We start from the raw sequence: 26,197 nt of genomic DNA on the forward strand, positions 1-26,197 counted from the left end.
AGTAAAAACGAAAAGTTTCTTGATTTTTTTGCACACGATGATCACATGGGAAAATAAAGTGCAATTAACCTTGGGTTGGGAGAAAACAATAAAAAAGTGGAAATTAAAGAAGAGTGGAACCTCGCCATCCATTGCGAAAATTTACATATACAGTGATACCTCAGCTCACACACTTAATTGGTTCCCAAAAACTGTAAGGTGAAAAGTTCGTCTGCCGAACATTTATTTCCAAAAAGAAACAATTAATAATTAGAATAATCCGTTCCCAGGTCGCCATAAAACATAATCTTCTACTAAATAAGCCTTAAAACTACATAAAATATACCTTATTTTATGTATAATAAATGTGCTATTAGATTGTAATTAAAGAAATAAACTGTACTTTATAATAAAGGCTTTTTATTTACCTTTGTGATGGTTGGTGATGGAGTTGCCCCTTGATGATATCTGAGTGACGTTGCCGTGCTTTCGCTGCGATAATACCCTCACTCATACTGTCCCTTGCTAGCTGCTTTTTGTTAATCCAAATCAACAGATGTTTTTCAACCTCTTCTATTGTCTGAGACCGTTGCTTATACAACACAGAAACGCCCTTAGCCACACGTAGCAATGGTGGACTTAGCATATTTGTACTGAGACGCTAAGTCACACAAACGCACACCTCGTTCGTGTTTTCGATGATCTCCTTCTTCTGCTCAACCGTAATTTTCTTTGGTGTCCTCTTCGGCTTAACACTAGCCTGTGGTGGGGACTTTTTCGGTCCCATAATAGCAAAAGTACCCCACTCGATAACAAACCAAAGAAAGTGGGTGTGGAAAACTAGTCCGCCAGCCACCATGGCCCTGTTCGACCGTGTGGTTTGGTTCGTCCGCCGAAAACTAGTGCGTTAGCCAAGACTATATGCTCGCAAATTTAATGTTTGTGACGCAAAAAGTTAGTGAGCTAAAGCGTTCGTAAGCCGAGGTATACTGTAAATGGCACTCATTTTAAATCCAGAAAATGTTAACGAGTTGGACAAAACCAAAAAATAATGTGTATGAGCTGCAAGAAAAAAAAGGCAAATCAACATTAAAAATATATTATATAACTTGAAGCTGATGAAACCTTTTCATCGATGGACCACTCCTGTATGACTGAGAGCTTACACAGACATATATATAACTTATATAAATGGGAAACAATTTGTGACTCTAACCTATTCCTGACTCAGCAACATGTTTTTATTCTTAACTTTCTGTGTACAACACAAAACACAAATTATATCCACCCATCCATTTTCTAATCCACTTTATCCTCCCAAGGGTGGCGGAGCTATTTTCGAACAGTAGGCAAGGTACACCCTGAACCGCTTGCTAGCCAATCAGAGGTCACACATAGGCAGACATAAAACCATAAGCGTTCACATTCATACCTTGGGAAATTTTTAGTGTTCAATTAACCTGCCATATATGGTTTTAGAATGTGGGAGGAAACTCTACTACCTGGAAAAAAATCCACGCAGGCACGGCAGAACATGCAAACCCTCCACAGCGCAGTATTAGGGGGACGTATGAACCAGTCGATAAAGGGTTTTTTTTCTATTCACATGGCATTGCAGTATCATACATATGTGATGGTGGAAAATGTTATGCCAGCTGTAAGACCTAATGCACTTAACACTCTAAATTGGACAATGATGTGCACATGAGTTTCAATTGTTGTGAATGTTTGATACAAAGGAAATAATCTGATAAATCAAACATATCCCAAGCAACGCTGATGTCATGCGATGCATGTACAAGACAAATTGTTTACTGTTTTAGCCATGCCATCTCCATTAACACTTCTTGTTATCAGGTCCCAGGGTGCACGAAAGGGTTAACGAGTAAATTGTCAAATATAGAGATAAAGTGACAGCCTGGTAGCTCTAGTGCAGGGGTGGGCAAACTTTTTGACTCGCGGGCCGCATTGGGTTCTAAAATTTGACAGAGGGGCTGGGCCAGGAGCATTTGGAGGGAGTGTTTGGGCCGGAAATACTAAACCTAAAGCATTAAAGGACAACCGACGCCCCGGACAAGTTATGTCCATAATTTATAAAATCACTTCAAATGATTTCGACTGAGCGTATTTTGCAAAGATTCCACAGCATATAGCTATAGTTTACGTTTTAAGACTTGCGCTGAATATTCATGAAGTCTTGTTTTCGAGTTGATGACGATCCCCATGTGACGTCACGTTTGGACCGCCCCTGACCGAGAAAGCGACACACAATGCATTTTGGGTACTTTGTTGTCTGAAAACTTCGTGTTGATCTGTGTTGATGGAAAAATTAGAAGGAAAACACATAAATAACGCCATGGTGAATCGTTGTGTGTTGCACCAAGACAACTATTTGATATTCGCTGACACAAATTCCCAGCGGACAAATCAGCCCATTTCCAACGGAGCTTGGGCGCCATCTTCTGCATTTTCTGGGTGCTACATTGCTGTCATTGATGGCTCGAATTGATATGGGAGGACTCCTTGAATCAATTGCAAACATTTATGCTTTCCTCTTCAGAACTATTTGAATCATATTCATAACTGGATGAGTAACAAGAAAACATCTTCTCCGAATCTGAAGCCATTGTTTTGATTCTCGAACAAGGCAAGACGTCTTGGCGTGACGTCACGAACAAGGGGGTGGGACCTTCTGAAACTGGCCATTTCCAGATTCATTTTGAAGTCATTTTTATTTGTGTTTTTCATTTAACTAAAAATATCAGCCTGTCTGATTTGGGTATTTTAGATGCTATAAAACGTTTTTCTGATGTCAGTGGGAAACACAAAAAAATGGTGCCGGTTGTCCTTTAAATGTAGTGTGTACAAACCTCATAGCACAGTAAGAACACTACAACCCAATTTATTAACTGTCTTTCAAATGTGAAAAATATCCCTGATCAGTTAATAAATTTGTCTCAAGGAATATGGCGTTTACATACTATTTCGCAGATACTTGGAGGAGGAAATGGAAATAGATTAAAATAACACATGCACTGTGATTTATCAAGATTGCGGCTGTTTTTAATAAGTTTTCATTGAAGGGGCAAAGTTAAAGAAATGAACATTTATTGAAAAATGGAATCACTTTCAACATTCAAAACATATTATTACACAACGAAATATTCAAGCTCAATAATACCTACTTGTGTTAAATTCTGCCAAATCATAGATGGTTTGTCCTGACTGCGCGCTCAACAAACTCTCCTTCACGCGCAAACAATACACGTGTACCGTCGCCGAGCACACAGACATCGGCTACCTGCAGTTGAAATTTGCATACTCGGCACGGCAGCCAGTCAGAAGCCTGCTTCTTTCTTCCGGACTTTTGCAAGCGTTATAAAGTCGTGCAATTGCATGTCATTTTCCAAAATAGATGCACAGAACCTCAGCCCAGAAGAAAGATTCAAAAGAAGCTAACAACATATGTGACGCTACAAAACGTAAATTTACATTAAACTGTGACTGTAAAGTGTACGTGAGACTTATGAAAGGGGCTTAGTGGCTCGTAGGAAGCAATGCAAACGTTGCATTGTGCACCACAATGACAATCGACTACTGCAGCAAAATCTACAGCCATGCACATTTATCGTAAATTAAGCAAGGTAGCATTTGTAGTAGGTACATTCTTGATTAAAAAAAACCTTTATACTTTGTGACATTTTTTTTAATGTGATTATTGTCTCATTGTGCTTCAAGTTGTGAAAAATGGGGCAGACAACTTTTCAGTTATCTGCCCTGTTGTCCGCTAACTTTTTGTCATGAGTTTCCGACAATGTTTTTACTATAATTTAGGCAAATTTGGCGAGCCGGATTAAAAAGCCTAACGGGTATGTGGCCCGCGGGCCGTAGTTTGCCCATGTCTGCTGTAGTGGTTAGCGTGTTCGCAGGGTTTGATTCCTCCCTGTGTGGAGTTTGCTATTCTCCCCACGCCTGCGTGGGTTTTTGTCCAGGTCCTCCGGTTTCCTCCCACATTTCACAAACATGCATGGCAGGTTAATGGAACACTCTAAATTTTCCCATGGTTGGATGTTTCTGTGTGACCTGTGATTGGCTCGGAACTGGTTCAGGGTATATACCGCCTACTGCCTGAAGATAGCTTGGAAAGGATCCAGACCCTCATGGTGGTAAGCGAATGAGAGAATGGATGGATAAATGATTAAAAATAAAATCATACAATTATTGTAACATCCATCGCACCCATTTGTTTTCCGTCCACTTCAAGACTGCAGGTGTTCACCTGTCGTCGATACCAGTTAGCTCGAGGCGAGAGGTGGCAGACATACAATGCGGTCCAAAAAAATAATTCACACTCACAATTGGAGTGTGCGATTTTAATCTTATTTGTATGTTTTTGAAATGTGGTGCAAAGTCAATATACTGTACTGTACTAAGAGAAAACATCAGGGAGAGAAGATCTGAGAGAGAAGAAGGCTGCATTCGAGAGTTGAACATTTTTGCACTCTGAGACGTGCTAACAACTAAATCGTCTATATTTTCAGTGTCTTTTATCTAAATTGAGTCTATTGAGATGAGATCTCCACATGCTACTTAACAGATTGGGTTTGAGAAAAAACACTGCCACACAGTCGGCCTGCTTGATGCACAAGTATGCTTTTTCATCTGATGAGGAATGTTTCGATCTCGATGCGCTCTCAAGTGAGCCTTCACAAAGTATGTCAACGTAATGTTGCTGAAAAAGCAATTCAACATCAGTTCAGCCTCTGCCTCTCAATCCACTTGTGTCCTCGGGCCATCTTTAAATCCTTGAAAAATATGTTCCATCTCTTTTTATCCGACCTCCATGCCCATTGAGAGTTCATACAAACAAGCCTTGAGTGTTTTTCTCCGCTCAGGAAATAATTCACATCGATTCCCACCCGGTTGTATTCAGCACTCTCCCATCACCAGCCGTTGAAATTTGTGCGAATGTTTACATGATCTCAATGATTTCGCGTATCATGCGTGTGCCTATGTAGACAAGAGTTCAGTTCAACTTTATCATCTTTACGACGCACCAAATCAAATCTTACATCGACCTCCAAGTTAAAAGATTTTGAGTTAGAATTTTGCTGCGGCCAGCCTGTGTCGCATTTGAATGGCATTCTCAGTTTAAAAACACGAACGTTTGCCTCATTAATGAATTGTTTATCACGGCCCTTGTTGAAATCAGTCATAAAGTATGAGAAAACGGGGGGGATGGAATGTCCGAATGCAAGTTTTCTTTTCCATTGGGTGGAAGTGCCGTTTAGTTAAGTACAACCACAAACTAAAGTACAATCAGTAAGCTTTATTTTAAAAAAGAATGGATTCTAAATACAGTAGTTTAATGATTTTGAAGAAAGAAATTGGTGGGTGCAGTTGTTTTGAGAATGGTGCTGTTTCAGTTTCAAATAATATAATTTACTCTACGTCTAGTATAAAGCTTCTATGTCAGAATAATTTGTTTTAAAAGCTAATCCCATTTAATCACTCCAGGGTAAACCCCTGCATTCTGCCCCAAGATGGCTAGGATAGGCTTCAACCCTATTATATATTGTTGAGATCTTCAGCGTATTCGCGAAGCATTTGGGAGAATAAAGAGTCGAGATGGTCCTCTTGTTTAGATCATACAAGTAGGATATTTATTTGCCAGAGCACAGAGAGCAGCCGCTGCGCTCATCGTCGTACGAGAAGTGAAAAACATAAACTGGCTTTTATCACTGTCAAGTCACGTGATGCCGCGTAGTGGCTGGGTTGCCAGATCAGCTCAGTATTACAGCATTACACAAAATGAGGATACAATGTAACTTTCTTAACACCCCCACTTATACTCAGTTTGCTGTAATGTAAACCAAGATACATAGAACAATGTGACCTCTGTCTTACACATTTCCGCTTCCAAAAACGTTGGGTATAAACACAATTGTTTTTGCGTATTGGTAGTCATCAATAATGAAATCACCGTCCCATATGATTTTGATTACCTTGTCACTTCTTGACTCTTTGGCATACATACAATAATCACCTGGGTTTTGCTTATACTCATTATCGGTTAAATAATCATGTAAGTCCTTGTTCCCGTTTCGGCCAGATTGTTTTAAACCGTAAAGTGATTTTTCTAGTTTGTAAACTAGACCATCATCCTTTTCTCCATTGTCCAGAGCTGCTTTTTGAAGCACCACTCTTATATCTGTTTGATTGGCTGTTGGTGAAAACGTCTCTCCATAGTCTGTTTTCCACCTGGCTCTTGCCCTTTGCTACAAATCGTGCTTTGTATTTGTCTCTGACATCTACATCATGTTTGATAGCATATACCCATTTACCCCCCACTGTTTTCTTGCCCGCTGGTAGGGTTGTTGCAGTAAATGTGTTGTCATGTAATGACTGAATTTCCTCATCCATGGCTTTTGCCCATTCTTGAGAATAATTTGATCTCATTGCCTCTGCATATGTTTGCGGAACACCACACACAGCTCTATAACAGTAGTCTACTGTGGTATGTGCCCCATCGTTATACTCAATCACAAAATCGTCAAAGTGACAAGGTTTCTTTCTTTCCCTAGTAGGATACCTTCTATTTTCAGGTTCATCATTTGTGTCACTTTGTCATGTGAGTTTGTGGCGTCACCGGTGCGCACCGCAGCTTTAATGTCCTTCAATTCCTTGATCTCCTTGATGTGCGTCTCACCCTGACGCATATCACACGCTTGAAAATGGTATAAAAGCAGCTGTCGTGGGACAAAGAGAATCAGACTCATCTCGGACTCACAGCCTCTAAGAGACTTGGAAAGACCCGCACAGCCCGGCTCACGCCGGGCGTCGGACGGACATCACGGCACGACTTCTCAACTCCACGATCAAGCTCTGCGCGTCACCTGCCTGGGAGATCTGACAACGAATCTACTTACAAATAAAGAGAAACATCAAACTCTTTATTGGCGAGCTAGCCAGGAGGATTTTTTTCCCCTCCTCCTCAGCCCAATCAACTCTCCAAATGGAAAGAACCAGATTCCCCAGCCACCCGTGATCCCAGAATCTTCACAGCAAGACCCCTCGAGCCGAGCTCCCGATGGGCCGCCACCACCCGTGGGCGCCCCGACCCCACCGTGAAACCTGCCGCACCCTGATGGCCAACATCGGCCAATTTGCCTGGCGACTCTGCAACTAGCTGCATCGTATATGTTCCACGATCGGACATCGTCGGACATCGCTTATGTCCACGATCGGACATCGTATATGTCCACGATCGGACATCGTCGGACATCGCTTATGTCCACGATCGGACTTCGGGAAGACGCTTCATGGCCGACTCGGCCGCCGACGTCAGCGTTCTTCCTCAGCGTCCTGCAGAGCGCCATGGCATCGCAATCAACGCCACCGTCGCCGATGACCGGCCTGTCCGTGCCCGGCAGCATGACCAACCCCACACTCCTTCATCCTCACACTCTCTCATCGATTCCCTGACTCGACCGACCCCAGGTGAACGACTCCGCGGTAAGAAGACCTTCCAGAATCGACTCGACGGCCGCGAGGAAAGTTTCCATTGATCGACTCCAACTGCCAGTCGTAGAGCGCGCGTGCTCCCGTACAACGACTTCAGGCACCACCGAAACTTCCTCGGCAACCTCCCCACCGATGCCTGTCATGCCCGGTGATCGACCGTCATCGTGCCTGGCCTCGTCATCGTGCCTGGCCTCGTCATCGTGCCTGGCCTCTCCGTGTCGCTGTTATTTCTTTTTCCTTCATCGCTTTCACCGACTTCGGATCCAGGAGGGGAGCCCTGTGGCGTCACCGGTGCGCACCGCGGCTTTAATGTCCTTCAATTCCTTGATCTCCTTGATGTGCGTCTCACCCACGAACAAGCTCTGTGCGTCACCTGCCTGGGAGATCTGACAACGAACCTACTTACAAATAAAGAGAAACATCAAACTCTTTATTGGCGAGCTAGCCAGGAGGATTTTTTTCCCTCTACACGCTTGAAAATGGTATAAAAGCAGCTGTCGTGGGACAGAGAGAATCAGACTCATCTCGGACTCACAGCCTCAAAGAGACTTGCAAAGAACCGCACAAGCACGCCCGGCTAACGCCGGGCGTCGGACGGACATCCCGGCACGACTTGCTCAACTCCACGCCACAATCAAGCTCTGCGCGTCACCTGCCTGGGAGATCTGACAGCGAACCTACTTACAAATAAAGAGAAACATCAAACTCTTTAAGTTTATGTTCATTTGGTCTAATCTTTGTGACTGCACTTTCGCGTGCATCCCTGTCTTGTATACATGACTCTTGGACGCTCTTATTAGGCTTCTGAAAGACCTCTAGTCTTAGGCCTTAATCTCATGCCATAATATGTGTTTTCATCTGTTTCATTTATCTGTGTTTTTTTTCTCAGTATGTAAATAGTACAACTTTCCATACACATGTATACCATATTTTGTCCTACCTTTCGTAATCAGTGAATTTTTACCTTCTTTAAATATTACTGTTGCCCCGTTGGTGGTTGCTTTCTTTACAGACAAAATGTCTTGGGGGTATGAAGGAATGTATAAAGCGTCTTTCAGCGTTGCTTGATGTCTTTGTCCTTTGATGTCTATCAAAGAGACCTCAGCATCTCCCCTTTTATGTGTGACTCCGCTGTATTGTGTGAAGTCTGCCAGCTCCACGCGGTCAAGTCACGTGATGCCGCTGGGTTGCCAGATCAGCTCAGTATTACAGCATTACACAAAATGAAGATACGATGTAACTTTCTTAACAGCCAGAAGATGTCTGACATGTGTTCATCTGTCCATCTAACATGGACAGATGAAGCAAAGTTATCGCTACAAGAATGCTTAGACTGCACTGATTGAAGCGTCTTTGAAACTTCAACGGGCACATTGGATGAATACACAGACACTGTAACATCATACATCAGTTTCTGTGAGGACATGTGTGTACCAACAAAGTCCTTCCGCTCATTCAACAACAACAAGCCATGGTTCACTCCCAAACTCAGGCAGCTTAGGAAAGAGAAAGAATCCGCATTTAAAAGCGGCGATCGAGCAGTTTACAAACTCGCCCGAAACAGGCTGACGAAGGAAATTAACATCGCAAAGAAAAGTTATGCGGAGAGGCTTAACAAACAGTTCTCTGCTAACGACTCTGCATCGGTGTGGAATGGCCTGAAAGCAATAACAAATTATCGTTTACCTTCCCCCCAAGCAGTGTACAACAATGGTATGGCTGATGAGTTAAATACATACTTTTGCCGATTTGAAAAAGACACCACCATTTCCCCGGTCTGCCCACCATTACCAGAAACTACCGTATCTCCGCCCTCTGCCCTACAGATCCACGAACTGGACGTTAGACGGCTCTTCAAGCAGCAAAAGATCAAGAAAGCTGCAGGACCTGACAGAGTGTCCCCCTCCTGTCTGAGAGTCTGCGCTGACCAGCTGGCTCCGGTCTTCACACAAATCTTCAACAGATCCCTGGAGCAGTGTGAAGTCCCATCCTGCTTCAAACAGTCTACTATCGTCCCAGTTCCAAAGAAACCAGCACCCTCGGGATTGAACGACTATAGATCTGTCGCTCTGACGTCTGTGGTCATGAAGTCCTTTGAACGCCTCGTGCTGAACCACCTAAAGAACATCACCGGACCTCTGCTAGATCCTCTTCAGTTTGCCTACCGGGCAAACAGGTCTGTGGAGGATGCAGTCAACATCGGACTGCACCACATCCTCGACCACCTTGACAACACAGGAACCTACGCAAGGATCCTGTTTGTGGACTACAGCTCTGCGTTCAATACCATCATCCCAGAACTCCTCATCCCCAAACTTCTCCAGCTTGGTGTGTCCCCCACGATCTGCCAGTGGACCCTCAGCTTCCTGACAGGACGGACACAACAGGTCAGACTGGGAAATATATCATCCACAACACGAACCACGAGCACTGGAGCCCCGCAGGGATGCGTCCTCTCTCCATTGCTCTTCTCTCTCTACACGAACGACTGCACCTCAACGCACCCAGCTGTCAAATTCATAAAGTTCGCAGACGATACCACGGTCATCGGTCTCATCAAAGACGGCGACGAGTCTGCGTACCGACAACAAGTGGAGCAGCTGGAGCTCTGGTGCAGCCGTCACAACCTGGAGCTGAACACGCTGAAGACAGTTGAGATGTTCGTGGACTTCAGGAAACATCCATCACCACAGCTACCCCTCACACTATCCAACTGCCTGGTGTCAACCGTTGAGACCTTCAAGTTCCTGGGAATCACAGTCTCCCAGGACATGAAGTGGGAGGTCAACACCAACTCTATCCTGAAAAAGGCCCAACAGAGAATGTACTTCCTGAGGCTGCTAAAGAAGCATGGCCTGCCACAGGAGGTGCTGCAACATTTCTACACGGCTGTCATCGAATCCATCCTGTGTTCTTCCATCACCGTTTGGTTCGGGGCCGCCACAAAAATGGACAAAATCCGACTTCAACGGACAGTTAGGACGGCGGAAAAAATCATTGGCACCGCCCTACCCACTCTCGAGGACTTGCACACTGCAAGAATCCAAACTAGGGCGCGGAAAATCCTACTGGACCCTCCGCACCCTGCCCACCACCTTTTCCAGCTACTCCCCTCAGGCAGGCGCTACCGATCCATGCGCACCAAATCCAGCAGACATTTAAACAGCTTCTTCCCCCAAGCCATTAACTCTTTGAACTCTTTCAACAGTAGCCAAAATGGAACTGTATAGTGCCACTTAGCAGTTTTTTTGACAACGATACTAGTGCAGCGTGTTCTACCGGAAACAAATTCCTTGTGTGTCCTACATACTTGGCAATACAGATGATTCTGTTTCTGATTCTGATTCTGATTTGATTGGCAACAGTTAACATGTTTTGTTTAAAATGTCATGTCAGCATTCTTTATATATACAAACTGTAGCATCGAAAAAAATAAATAAAAAAATGTTATTATCGTGTTACCTTTACTTGTAAATGAAGTCCATGCAGAGAAGACTTCCTTATCTTTCTTCAGTTTTAAAAGTCTCTCTGTCTCAATGGAGATCATTGCCAGTGAAGAAAGTCATCCTTGACCAGTCCTGTTGCGACTGGATGTTTTCAGTCTTTGCAGTGCTGAGAATGACAATCTCATCTACTTCTACAGCAACAAATGGGGCTGCACCGATCTCCTTTTTAATGTCATTTCTAATGACATCACCAACTGCTTCAATGAAATCGTTCTGTATTCTGTTTCACAGGCCAGAAAATACAGTGGATGTCTCCAAATGTCTCGCCCACCTGTCATCTTTCTCAGCGAAAGCATGTAAAAGTTCAACATAGTTGCCACGATTAGCAGAGCCTTTACTTTCATCATTTCCACGAAATGCCAGCTGTTGTTTGGCAAGGAAGCAGGTGGCATTGATGAGATCTTTTAAAATTTCCAGGTTCTCCTTTACCTTAGCATTGTGGATGCTGATGTTGAGTCTTCGCTGTTCATCCAACGCCAAGTCGATCCTGGACATCCCGAATGTTTTTAGCGCGATTTGACTTTGGATGTGCGTGGTCGACCGCGCGTGTTTGATGAGGCTCCGTTGTAATTTTTTAAGTCGCAATATCCCATTTGAGTCCAGACATTGTCATAAATTGAGAACAAAAGGCAGGAAAAGCAGAAAAGGCGGTTTCTGATTCTGATTCTGATTCTGATTCTGATTCTTGCTGGACATCCACACAGCCAACCTTTTCGTGTGCCATGAGGCGGGAGAACTGTGTGCCTCACATACGCACTGCGTTTTGACAAAAATAAAACAAAATAAACTCTGTAGTACAGTGTTTATAATGTACAGTGACTGTAGATTATATACACCAGCTAAACTCGCGGCCTCTGCACTGTGAAGCTGGTGTGCTATCCACTCGACTACTTGACCGCCACTTCATACATATAATCATGTATAATTTGTTCATGTTTCATACTTGTTGATGTTTGAAACACAAAATGTAAAAACAATTGTTATTTACCTCTGGTAACAACTTAGCTGTATGTTGATGCCAAAATCTTTGAACGTGATTCTGCTCACTTAAGTTTTTTTTTGTATAATTTTTGTTGCCTTCTTTTTGGCCTCACACATTTTGAAGCTGACCCTTTATTTGAAATAACAACATTTCCAGACTACAAAGCACACCTGATTTAAAGCTCAAATATCTACTCTATCTTTATCCATTTAAAAAATGACTTCCATTCCATTGCAAATATTCCATGCAATATTTGCAAAGCAAAGTCGTCATTTATGTAATTGTTCTGATGGAACATTTCTTTGACAGCAAAACTTTTTTAAATTCCTTAATTTACCAAGCTGTTGCCTGAATAAGTGTGAAAAAATAACGGATCATGTGCTAAATAGATGAATGCACTCCCTGATGAATCACATTACATGATACAGTATTTACATCGATCTCCACGTCTCATACCGTTTTGTCATTTGGTTTCATACAAATCCATGTAAACCATGACTAATGTGAAGATTTAGTCCAAACATGGTTTAAGTCTCTGTCTAAATTTTTGGATCATTTAAAAATAAAATAAAATATAATGTGCCTCCAGTAAAGCAGAACTGGTTTACACAACAGCACATAGATACAAGCTAATCTGAGCATCCATCCATCGATCCATCCATTTCTGCTCTGTTTAACCCTCACAAGGGTTGCAGTGCCTTCTGGTGCTGATCCTAGCTGTCTTCAGGCAGAAGGCCAGGAACACCCTGAAATGGTTGCCAGCCAATCGCAGGGCACACACAGATGAACAACCATCTGCACTTAAACTCACACCTAAGGACAATTTAGCCTAGTGTCCATTCAGCCTATCATGCATGTTTTTGTTATGTGAGACAAAACCATGGCACCCGGAGAAAACACACAGTCGTGCCAAAGCTGGAATCTAACGTTGTACCTCTGCACTGTCAGGTCAATTCGATCACCAGGCTACCATAACTTGATTCTTTTTATTCTAATCGTTATATCCCACCAACACACGCTAGAAAGCATTGTAAAGTGCCAGAGGTGGTCAAGAATAGAAACAGTTGCAAGTGCACTGTGTATTCATTGAACAATTGGTAACAAAATAAATCACATTCAAATACGATCTGCATGTCCACAACTGGACTTAACACGTGTCACATTTCGGTTTGCGACCAACGAGTTGCTCGGTCGGGCCTCGCCTGCAGTAGCACTGGTGTTGGTCATTGTAATCAGTGGCAGTCAAAAGCACTCCCAGCACGACCATTAACGATTGGTTCATTTTTTGTTTGTTTGCTCCTGTCACGTTTCACTCGTGTCTGTCTCCACTGTAGCTCATGTTTTGTCCATGCTCTCGTTCATGTTTCGCTCCTGTTCTCAAACATGTTCCGGTCACTGTTAGTTTTTCGCGTCAACCACAGTTATTGTTTGTCATTTTGGATTTGTTTTGCTTTTGGCATGTCTGAGCTCTGGATTTATTTGTTCTCTTTGTTTAAAATATAATTCCTTCAGTACACCTCACTCCTCCCTCCTGTCTGCATTTTTGGGGTCCACGACCACCAGCTTGCATTTGTGACAACACAGAGACGGTCTTTTGACATTTGTTTATGTAGACATTATTAAGAAATATTGTGCTAAGTCTATTTTCTTTGTCTTTTCTGTAATACTGTACAATAGCTATCTGGCTGGCTGGCTAGCTATCTAGCAAGCTAGCTATTAGCTATCTATTGGCTTGCTAGCTAGCTTTCTATCTATTTGTCTTACTATTCTATTTGAGTTACTTCCAAGTTGAGTGAATGCTGGCGCGTGCGGCTGCCGCTCCTCACACATAGAAAAATGTATCTTGTGACTGTAAAGTGACCTTGAGAGTTTTGAAAGGCGCTTATAAATGAAATGTATTGTTATGAAACTGTGGAAATTTAGTTCATATAGTAAACGTGTTTGAACGCTTTAATAGCGATATGCAGAAGGACAGCAATGCGGTCTCACTGCAGAGCAAGATATTTCCATGACAGGTTTCCATGATGACAGGTGAGGCATTGACTCACCTGCCTCCCCTGACTGCACGTCAGTATATATATATATATATATATATATATATATATATATATATATATATATATATATATATATATCGATATAACCGGGACTATCGATATATCCGACCCTGTTTGCATGTAATTTTCTCCGTGCGTGCATAGAAATACAGTAAAGTCTCGTTATATCGATATTCAAGGGAGTCCGAAAAAATATCATATAACCGGGACTATCGATATATCCGACCCTGTTTGCATGTAATTTTCTCCGTGCGTGCATAGAAATAGTATCGATATAACCGGGACTATCAATATATCCGATATCGATATAACGAGACTTTACTGTAGTATCGATATAACCAGGACTATCGATATATCCGATATCGATATAACGAGACTTTACTGTATATATATATATATATATATATATATATATATATATATATATATATATATATATATATATATATATATATATACACTGTACTAAATAATAGTAATAATAATAATATATATATATATATATATATATATATATATATATATATATATATATATATATATATATATATATATATATATATATATATATACACACTGTACTAAATAATAGCTGGATCGCTTATTCTAAATTGTGAGTTTTGTATGTAAATTCCTTTCCTGAAATGTATCGGTCTTATTTGTCTGTATTCTTGTTGTTCCTTGCTTTTGCCACAGTCAGGAATGCTCACCAGCGAGGCTGCTTCCATTTGGGGAACAACATTACCAAGAACTTCCCTATTCACTCCCTTCAAAACAATATAACTTCACAGTCCTGCATAGAGACTTGCACTGATAAGGTTTGAATACATTTCTTACCACTAAGACTTGGTGACTGTTGTAACCTTGTTTTGCCTGTGAAAGACTTGTGACGTTTTGTGAGGTGGTGATGGCGGGTGCGGATCCCAAAAAGCAGGCAGGAGGGAGCAGGAGGTTGTTTGACAAATTGTATTAAAATAAAGGTCAGCAGGAACAAAATGTAAAACATCAAAATGATCTGAACAGAAAAAAGTATCAAAAGAAAACCAAGTGTAAAAGTCTGCCAAGGTTAAACAAACACATGCACAGCATACAATCCATGCAATTGCAGACAAAGCATGCAACAAACAATGAACCGACACCGGATGGTCGTGCCGGGAGTCCTTTTAAGTGTCACTGATTAAAACGACCAGCAGCTGTGAAGCTGCAGGCAGGGCTGACGTCGCTACCCGTTGGTTGCCCATCCGAACGTGGCAGTCCGCCACTGATCGGGACGACCAGCACCTGTGCAGGTGCAGGCGTGGTGGACAGCGCCACCCGTTGGTCGCCAGCCAGATCATGACAGTACCCCCCTTCAAGAGGCTGCTTCCAGAAGTCCCAACAGTCTCCCAAAAGGTCCACTCGCCAGGGAACAATGGTGGAGACGGCAACCGCTGCCTCTCCAGCATACGACGGGCGGCGGCCTGATGGGAACGGGACTCGGCCTGGGGTGGACGAAGACGCGGCATGGATCGTCGTGGGCGTCAGTGTGATCCCTCTCGCACGTTCACGCGACGACGCATGGCTCAATGCGGACGTCGAACTGCCAGGCGCAGAGTGGCACCCCGGACGGCCGTATGGGACCAGGTCTCGGCCGGACGCCGACGTGGGCGTGAACTGCCCGGCACCGGGGAAACGAGACCAGTCCTGAGCCGCTCCGGGATCCAGCGGTGAGTGGGGTCTCGGATTGACGTTGACGCGGACGTTGCACAGCTCGTCGTGGATGCGACTCAATTCAACATGCACGACGACAGTGTGGCTGGACGTGGGCGTGCACTGCCAGACACCCAGTGTCACCCTGGACATTACGGCTCGTCGAGTGACGCAATTCAAACTCGACGAGGCGTGGTCTGACGTGGACGTAGCATTGCCAGGCACAGAGTGGAAATGAGACGGGTCCGTTGTACCTGCTGGATCCGATGGTTGGTCGGTTCATTCTGTCACGTTTTGCGAGGTGGTGATGGCGGGTGCGGATCCCAAAAATGAAAGCAGGAGGGAGCAGGAGGTTGCTTGACAAATTGTATTAAAATAAAGGTCAGCAGGAACAAAATGTGAAACATCAAAATGATCTGAACAGAAAAAAGTATCAAAAGAAAACCAAGTGTAAAAGTCTGCCAAGGTTAAACAAACACATGCACAGCATACAATGCATGCAATTGCAGACAAAGCATGCAACAAACAATGAACTGACTGCAGGCAGGGCTGACGTCGCTACCCGTTGGTTGCCAATCCGAACGTGCAGTCCGCCACTGATCGGGACGACCACCACCTGTGCAGGTGCAGGCGGGGCGGACAGCGCCACCCGTTGGTCGCCAACCAGATCATGACAAGACTTCCATATTTGTATATAAACACAGTGATCTGAATTCGATAGTGACATCCTGCAGGCATATTGCCCCCTTCTCACCAAAGAATGAATGGCATGTAAAATATTTTTCATGACTTTGTAGGATTAATTATCACAATGGGCCTTTTTGTGTAATTATCAAAATATGTTTGCCATGGAGTCCTCGCCTCAGTTACTGGACACTGATGGCTTTGTTTTTTTGTGACATGTACAAGTCAGTGCACCGCATTCCATAAATATCCATTTGACCGGAAATTGGTTATTTCACATACACGCTCAAACGGTACATTTTAAAAAATAGCAATTTGTGCCAATCCGGGCGTGAACACTGCAGAATCCATTCCCTGTCAACCTATGTTGCTCCCTCCATTCCCTTTAAATTATGGAAAGGAAAGCAACAAGCCTGATATGCCTGCAGCATTTACACTTCTCTTTGCTGATGTGACAAAAGGCAACATAAATGGGTACATGCATTTAATACGTAAATGAGGTTCTGGCTGACCTCATGTATACGTGTATATGCTACCACCCTCTTATTCTGCCTCCTTCTGCCCCTCCAGAAAGGCCTACTGACTGATTGAAACAGAGCATTTGTTGTTTTCAATGCAATTTAACGTGAGAAAATATAAGAGAGGTGTTACACCACCTGGGCTCCGAAGGATAAATTGTAAATGAACCGGATATCTCACAAAATACATGCTGATTTGTTCATCTGCTGTGTAGGAGCTCCCACTTGCCGTGTTCAAGAAGCCCCATTGTTTCTGTACATGGACATCTTCTCTCTTCAGTCTGGACCAGCAGTCTGATAGAAATCGATGTGCGGAAAACAGGGGTTTGGACAGCATTAATAACTCCACTCCTACAACAACGATAGGGCAGGACTACTATCAGGTCTATCACACGCCTATTCTTGGTGAGATATTTGTCATATTTGTTTATTGCGTGTGGATGACTGTCGTTTGAAATTAAGACCATGCCCGATGTAGTCGTTTTCAAAAGGAAAGTCTACACAGGAGGCGAGACCTTCGGGACCTGATGAAGCAGACGATCAATAGAGAATTACAATCATACAACAAAGAGTCTACTTTTTGGGTGGGCTTTTTTCAAAAGATTAACCTTGTCAAACTACATGGTGAGAGCAAGATTTTAAAAACTAATTTATTATGGAGGACGCCTTTGGTAAATCCATTGCCAACTCCACCCACGAGCATGCAGTTATCATTAAAATAGTTTTAGCTTGCCTCGTTGGATTGTATGCCAGATTCACTGGGCTTGTCTATTGTTTTTGGCCATATCCAATCACCCATCAGATATACTGTACTTGTCAATGAAACTACCTAGACAGTTCTGTCTGCACATCTGCCCGACATCGTGTGAAGTGTCAGAGCTACTATTTCATGACAGTATTAGTAGTAGTATCACCTTCAATAATTGGCCTATTTTAAAACTCTTTTCATATATAAGGCCAGTGTCTAAAACTCATGACAAAAATTTACCGGACACGAGAGGAGACAACTCTGAAAAGTTGCCTGCCCAGCCATAAAGTTGCCTGCCCCATTTTTCACAACTTGAAACACAATAAGACGACTAATCGTAAAAAACATTGTTGCAAAGTATTAAGGATTGATAATCAGAATAACAGAACTCCTCTTCTTTTCCTTTCGGCTTTTCCCCTCAGGGGTCGCCACAGCGAATCAATGTCCTCCATCTTTCCCGGTTTTGTGCATCCTCTTCTCTCACACCAGCTACCTTCATGTCCTCTTTGACCACATCCATAAACCTCCTCTATGGTCTTCCTCTCGGTCTCCTGCCTGGCAGTTATAGGCTCAGCATTCTTCGCCCGATATAGTCACTATCTTTCCTCTGGACATGTCCAAACCATCTCAGCCTGGCCTCTCTGACTTTCCCTCCAAAGCCTCTAATATGAGTTGTCCCTCTAATGTACTCATTCCTGATTCTATCCAACCTGGTCACTCCCAAAGAAAACCTCAACATCTTCAGCTCTGCTACCTCCAGCTCTGCTTCCTGTCTTTTCTTCAGTGGCACTGTCTCCAGTCCAAACATCATGGATGGTCTCACCACTGTTTTATACACTTTTCCTTTCATCCTAGCTGAAACCTTTTTATCACACATCACACCTGACATTTTTCTCCAGCCGCTCCAGCCTGCCTGGACACGCTTCTTCACCTCTTTTCCACACTCTCCATTGCTCTGGACAGTTGACCCCAAGTACTTAAAATCGTCCACCTTCTTTATCTCTAGAATATATAACAGAACAACACTTTAAAATGTACCTACCACAAATGCTCTCTTGCTTAATTTATTTAGCGTAAATATCCCTTGCTGATGATTTTGCTCCAGCTGTCGTTTGTCCATAAACTGTTCGGCATGTTGCACAATGCAATGTTCGCGTTGCGTCGTCTGCTATAAGCCACGTGAACTCTTCTTTGCACGATACTTTTAATGTTTTGTACGTTTTAACGTTTTGTAGTGTCAGAAATTTTGTTCGCTTCTTTTGAATCTTTCTTCATGGGCTATGACACTCGGGAAAGTCCGGAACCACGAAGTTATTCGATGCAGGCAAATTGCCAAACGAACCGATATGAAAAAAAAATATATATGTATTTTTTTTTTTTTTTTGCTTGAAAAAGTTGTCGGCCACCCGGGCGGAGACGTTTTGTAAATTGTACGCCAGACGTAACGGAAGATTTAAAATACCAAGAAATACGTCCATATTTAAGGTGCATCAGATTAAATGGCGCACTACTGGAGTTTGAAAAAAAAGAATGATTTTCAGTGCACCTTATTGTGTGGAAAATACGATACTAGTAACTTGTTTTTATAAAGCGGTTGCTTCAATTGAAGTTTAATAACAGCCACACTTTATTTTAAAAAATACACGACTTATGTGACTTCTTTTGTGAACTTCTGTCTTCACACCGAGCATGCCGCCATGCCCCAGTGCTCAAAAAAGTACAGAAATCTTTTAAAGAGGTCCAGAAGGCTCTGTCTCCATTTGATAATTTCAGTGGACCCCAACTGTTTACAGGTAATTGGGACCAAGCCTTGCTGAAAATCACGATAATGACACCACCTCTAAAAGGGTTCATGGTTGCCAGCAGATGTGGCAGATATTTTTTTGTAATGAAGCTCATCAATTCTCTTCAAACAGTTTCTTTGGCACACGAGTGCCACCAGATTGCACCAAAGCAATATTGATGCTGAACTGCCTGACCACAAAAACAGAGAATATCTAAGTTTTCAGTGGGCAACCTTAAAAATCTGCAGAGGCCAATTTGCGAATGCCAACTCACGAATGTGCTGAGGTTCACTGTTGTTGGAAAGTGGAACATTTGAGGCGGTAAGGAAATGAAGAATGGGAGCCCTCTGGCTTCCTTTGCACGCTGAGATTTGCCAGAGATAGTGTATAATTCTTCTAGAAAATGCATTACATCAGTGTAACCCAGGGGCCGGGAACCTTTTTGACTAAGAGCCATAAAAGTGACATTTTTAGAAACGCACAAACATGATTTCAACAAAATGTCAGAATATGTTATTTATTTGTGATAATACTCACCATTAATATGATTTTTTTTCTGTTCCTCATGGTTGGTAAAAATCCAGCCAAACAATCGGAATGAAAGTCAACTTGCGAAGTTACTGCTAGCTAGCCTGCACACTTCTCATTAGCTTCCACACTTGCTTTCTGCTTTCTCTCACAGAAGTATATTGATGCTAACGGTCGCATGGGGCTTGTCAAAGTGCCACTGACATTCGTCTGTTTCATCGATGGTATTTTTTTCATTGCAAATTAGAAGCACGGCAGAACCTTTTCTCTCCACAAAGGCAAATCATTCAGTCCATTCAACCTGAAGTGTCCGACACTTGTGATATTTTTTAAAAGGGATCGCTTACCTGTTTCAACATGAACGGCACCTAGGTCAATACCCCAGCGAAATTGTTCTTTGAACATCAACGGCCACCTTAGGTCAGTATCATCCAATGAAAATTGCAAACAGGAAATGAACAGCGAAAAGCAAGAATATGTATTTAGTTTTATCGGCGAGCCAGATCCAATCATTAAAAGAGCCATATATGGCTCCCGAGCCATAGGTTCCCGACCCCTGGAGTTACCGATGGTGTCCAACTGTTTCAGAAAATTGATGATGCACGACAGGATTTGTCATGTTGCGTTGAATCATCTCACTTCACAAAGCCTGCCAAAAACAATGTATTCCTTGACAATTACTGTATACTGTATTGATCCACCATACCCCTACACAAATAATAGTATTAAAATACAGAAACTTATACATGAAAATAAAGTTCGACAACACAGGGACCTAGCAAGAATTCTGTTATTGGATTTCAGCTCTGTGTTCAACAGCATCATCCCGAAACTCATCATCCCCAAACTTCTCCAGATCAGTGTGCCCCCAATGATCTGCCAGTGGATCTTCAGCTTCCTGACAGGACGGATGCAATAGCGTCCTGTTCCACTACTCTCCTTCCTCTACAAGAATGATTGCACCTCAACACATCCACTCATCAAACTCAAGCAGAGGACACCACCGTCGTTGGTCTCATCAAAGATGGCAATCAGTCTCCGCAGCGATAAGGAGTGGAGCAGTTGGAACTTGGGTGCAGCCAAAACAGCCCAGAATTGAATACACTCAAGACTCAAGATGATTGTGGACTGTAAGAAACATCCTTCGCCACAGCTGCCCCTCCAACTGCCCTGTGTTAACCATCGAGACCCCCAATTTCCTGAAAATCACATTTTCCCAGGACGTGAAGTGGTAGGTCAAAAACCAACTCCATCCTGAAAATGGCCCATCAGAAGATGTACTTCCCAAAGCTACAGTGGAAGCATGGCCTGCCACAGAAGGTGCGTAGACTGTTGTACACCCTAGTCGTCGAATCAATCCTGTGTTTGGTTTGGGGCCTTCACAAAAAAAGGACTGTTCTCCCTTTGCACGAACGATTGCACCTCAGTGTTCCGAGCTGTCAAATTCATAAAGTTCACAGACAACACCACGGTCCTAGGTCTCACCAAAGACGCAGACGAGTCTGCATACTGACGATTGGAGCAGCAAGAACTCTGGTGCTGCCAAGACAACCTAGAGCTGAACACGCTTAAAACGGTAGACATGATCGTGGACTTCAGGAAACATCCATCACCACAGCTGTACCTCACACTCTCAGACAGCCCACTGTCAACCGTCGAGACCTGCAGGTTCCTGGGAATCACAGTCTCCCAAGACATGAAATGGTTGGTCAACACCAACTCCAACTTGAGAAAGGCCCAACAGATGTACTTCCGGACGCTGCTGAAGAAGCATGGCCTGCCACAGGAGTTACTCCAACAGTTCTACACGGCAATAATCAAATCATTCCTGTATTCTTCCATCACGGTTTGGTTCAGGGCCACCAAAATAATGGACAAAATACGACTTCAACGGAGAGTTAGAATGGTGGGAAAAAAATCATTGGCACCACCTCAGCCATTCTCAAGGACGTGCACATCGCAAGAACAAAGACTAGGGCAAGGAAAATCCTACTCGACCCCCCACATCCTGCCCACCACCTTTTCCATCTCTCGACTCGGGCAAGCGCTATTGATCCATGCACCCCAAATCCAGCAGACACTTGAACTGCTTCTAGCCATTAACTCCTTAACATTAAACCAAATCTACTTGTATAGTGGCTCTTGCAATTTAGCACAACCCTATGGAACAGCATTACCGCTATCGTCATTGTAGTTTCATCACTGTACTAACTTGAACCAATGTCACTGAACTAAATTCCACAGAACTAGACACTTTAAAGTGCTCAGGGACATTCTGCTTAATTGCACCCGTTGTATCACAAATACTGCTCCTGGTCATTTTATGATTGTCTGCACTTACTGTACAACTATTATAGTATTATATTCTACTACTGATCGCTCTGCTAGCTACTGCTCATTGTCTCACAACTGTCCTTGGGTGGTACCACCGCACAACGGTGCACTTACATTACGGAATGTTCTTCCATACTTATTTGTCATCATAATAATACATTTCATTTATTACATATTTGGCCAATAAAGATGATTCTGATTCTGGAGTTTCTTAACCTATAAAAACACACACACACCCTGGATCTTAAGATAAAAAGAGGAGTGTCAAAGGTGTGAGTTCAACATGAAAGAGGCAGGGCCACATTAATTATTGAAGTAGGGGAACACGTCTAAAATTCTTCCACACTTTGACACTGGAGGATATCATAAAAAACACGTCAGGATTGTTATTTCACAGATGTAGTCAATGCAGAACACTGTTATTTTACATTTTAGTTTTTACTCCCCATGTAACAAACCTACTAGATCTTATCAGCCCGCACTCTTTCATCTTCCTGACAAATATAATAATAATAATAATAATAATAATAATAATAATAATAATAATAATGCTCTTCCAGACTCCAGGTGCAAGGAGAGGATGTTTCTCCCACAGAAATCCGGCTCTGTCGTGGCTCTCTCCAGTTTTCCTGGTGCCGGCAACACTTGGGTCCGACACCTGATCGAGCTCATGACAGGTTACTACACTGGCAGCTTCTATTTTGATGGCACCCTCTACAGCAGAGGTGGGAATGGCATGATTTCCAGTGTATTTTAACAACCGTTGATGGACGTGTTGACTTGCAGATTATCATTTTGCTTTGTTTACCTCTGCCAGGTTTTAAAGGAGAGAAGGACTTCTGGCGCAGTGGTCGAAGTGTTTGTATCAAGACTCACGAGAGTGGAAAGAAAGAAATTGAGATGTTCGACTCCGCGATCTTGCTGATTCGGAATCCTTATCGGTCCCTGATGGCTGAATTCAACCGCAAGTGTGCCGGACATTTAGGACATGCGTCAGATGCCCAATGGAAAAGCAAAGGTAACATTCTATTCTTCATAGCTTTATGGTTTAGTGCAGGCAGGACCTATTCTAACAAAAACACGACAACATAAGATAAAACCTTAATTTGTCTTACAACGGATGAATTCCCAATTCACACCAGCAAACTTATGCAAGGAAAAAGTAGAAGAAAAAAATATTGGAGTTGGTGTAAAGGCAAACACTCTCACAGCGCCATCTTGAAGTCAAAATAATACAATACAACACAAATATTTTGATTTTCCAAAATGTAACACTTGCAGAAATCCAATGGTGACATTTATAAGATAAGAAAGAATTTAACAGTCCCACAATGGGGAAATTTGCATTTATCTGTTTCCTATTGGTTTTTAAATACCATACAATACAATATAATACAATACAATTTATATGATTTATATACCGCTTTACCAACAGCTGAAGCTGTAACAAAGCGATTAACATGGACACGGTAAAAATCCTCACAAAGATATTTGCTTACTGTAATAAATGTGCCCTTCTAATTACAAATGTGGAGTTATAAAATGACAACATCAGTCTTGCTCAGTATGCATCAAAATAGTCAGTGGGTTCACCTTCAGTAGATGAATATCATTAATTATTATGAACAAAGTGATTAAAATTCATTTGAACAAATTTCTCATGTCAGAAATATGTATGAAAATGGTTGCCCTGCACTTAATCAGTACCCAAAAGTAGCTCTCACTTTCAAAAAGGTTGATGAACCCAGGTCAAAAAGTTCTGGTAAGGCTGAGTCAATGGTTTTATTTCTATTCTAAAGTGTTATTTCACACCTCAATCAGAAAAAAAAAGTTTTTTTGAGTCTTTCTCAAATGTTGTCAAAGTTTATTTTACAGAATGATACACAAATAAAAAATCATTTAATATGTTTGTTTATGTGTTGCTCTGCAAATAGATCATTTTTTACCATATTATAATATTTTTTTCTAAATCAATGCAACGCATCATGGGACATACTTGATTTTCTTACAACCATTGGTGTTCACTAATTTCAAGATGCCTTTGGGTATAATTGAGCAGACTGTATAAGGGGTAACCAATTCTCACTACACATTCGGACAGCAATTATAATCTAGTGAACTCACTATAGGATGCTAAATACGTACGATAGGAAATGATACCAAACAAGACTTGAGTTGTACTATAAGCACGAATTAAAAGATTTCCTGCATTGTCATAAAACAAAAAAATGTGCATGTATGTATATTCCCAAACTAATGTGCAATTGGCCATTCCTTCAGATTAATCCTTCTTAACTTTATCAGAAATGCTTTTTAAACAATCCTGTCAGCATGCCCCCTTGTGAAAATCATTAAGTAAACTCCAAAAGAGCCTCACAATTAATTCTGGAAGAGCGACTTTTATTGATGATAATGCAGGCATGGAAACTGGTGGTCAGCAGACATCTTCTGCCTGTTAAGAAAGTTAGATTGTATCCTCAGTTTGTATAATGCTGTAATACTGAGCTGATCTGGCAACCAAGCCACTACGCGACATCACGTGACTTGACAGGGACAAAAGCCAGTTTATGTATATGTTTTTTGACTTCTCGTATGACGATGAGCGCAGCGGCTGCTCTATGTGCTCCGGCAAATAAATATCCTACTTGTATGATCTAAACAAGAGGACCATCTTGACTCTTTATTCTCCCAAATGCATCGCGAACGCGCTGAAGATCTCAACAGGTTATGGCCCCAGGAGACGTTTGGGAGATAAAGTGAAGCCAGAAGTGTATCCAGTCTTGAAAGAGCGGTGAGCAAATGAGGCTATCGCTAACCGGCTAAAACAGCGGTCAAGATGGATCAAGGAAGTGCAAGCAGGCACCTTCGACTGGCATTCGACGGAGATGAAGATAAGTACGAGATATGGGAAACAAAAATGCTCGGAAATTTTCATTTATTGTGACTAAAGAAGACCGTGCTAAGCGAGCCGGCGACGAGTTCCGAAATGGCTACGGATGCAGAGAAAAATGCTGATGCGTATGCCGAATTGATAAATATGCTTGATGACAAGTGCCTCTCATTAATAATGAGAGATGCACCTGATGATGGAAGAAAGTCTTTGAAGATATTGAGAGAATATTATGCCGGGAAAGGAAAACCACGGATAATAAATCTGTACACCACGCTCACGTCGCTTCAAAAGAGGTACGATGAAAGTGTTACAGACTATACCATCAAAGCCGAAACCGCCATCATAGCACTTCGCAATGCAGGTGAAACATTGGGAGATGGACTACTTGTTGCCATGGTATTAAAAGGACTACCAGCAAGTTTCAAGCCATTTGCAATCCATGCAGCGCATTCAAATGATGAAATGAAGTTTGCAGATTTCAAGATGAAGCTACGGAGTTTTGAAGCCACTGAGAAAATGAACACTGAGTCAGGGGACAGTGTGATGAAGACACAGGGTCGGAGTGGACGACAAACCACCAAAACCAACACCAGTGACCAGCACAGTGATGACACAAGCATAGTGTGTTTCAAGTGTGGGATCAAAGGCCACAAAGCAAAACAATGTCGACAGAAGACATCGATCATTCATTGCAAAAGCGAGACACACAAAGACGCAACGTGCAGGCGTAAGGACAAGAGCAGACGAGATGACGCCAGTAAAGTGTCAGAAGATGGTGACACCGACATCGTGCTCAAGATGAGGGACAGTAAGACCAGATCCAGGGAGCAGTTGGGTCGCAACATCCGAGAGAGACGATTGATGTTGGACACGGGAGCCACTTCGCATATCATCACCGACGTGACCATGTTCAAGAATTTTGACAGCACGTTCAGACCGGAAAGACACCGCGTGGAGCTTGCGGACAGCAC

The 26,197-nt window shown here is 42.7% G+C and overlaps 1 protein-coding gene across 6 annotated transcripts in view; it reads left to right on the forward strand.

The window, feature by feature from the left end:
* Positions 1-26,197, forward strand: part of LOC148886124 (sialate:O-sulfotransferase 1-like) — a 100,115-nt gene that overhangs the window by 38,010 nt on the left and 35,908 nt on the right. For 5 of the 6 annotated variants that reach the window (XR_016117852.1, XM_089017058.1, XM_089017053.1 and 2 more), the window contains 4 exons: positions 14,745-14,866; positions 17,155-17,344; positions 22,894-23,058; positions 23,151-23,351. Coding sequence is in view for 5 of the 6 variants with exons in the window: in XM_089017058.1 (XP_088873184.1) it covers positions 14,745-14,866; positions 17,155-17,344; positions 22,894-23,058; positions 23,151-23,351 (678 nt within the window). In the remaining variant the exon portion in view is untranslated. The remainder of the gene's footprint in view (positions 1-14,744; positions 14,867-17,154; positions 17,345-22,893; positions 23,059-23,150; positions 23,352-26,197) is intronic. The other variant, XM_089017056.1, reaches the window with a different exon arrangement.

This window comes from Hippocampus bargibanti, linkage group LG16, assembly GCF_051943395.1.
Source record: "Hippocampus bargibanti isolate YZ-2025 linkage group LG16, ASM5194339v1, whole genome shotgun sequence".
Classification (NCBI taxonomy): domain Eukaryota; kingdom Metazoa; phylum Chordata; class Actinopteri; order Syngnathiformes; family Syngnathidae; genus Hippocampus; species Hippocampus bargibanti.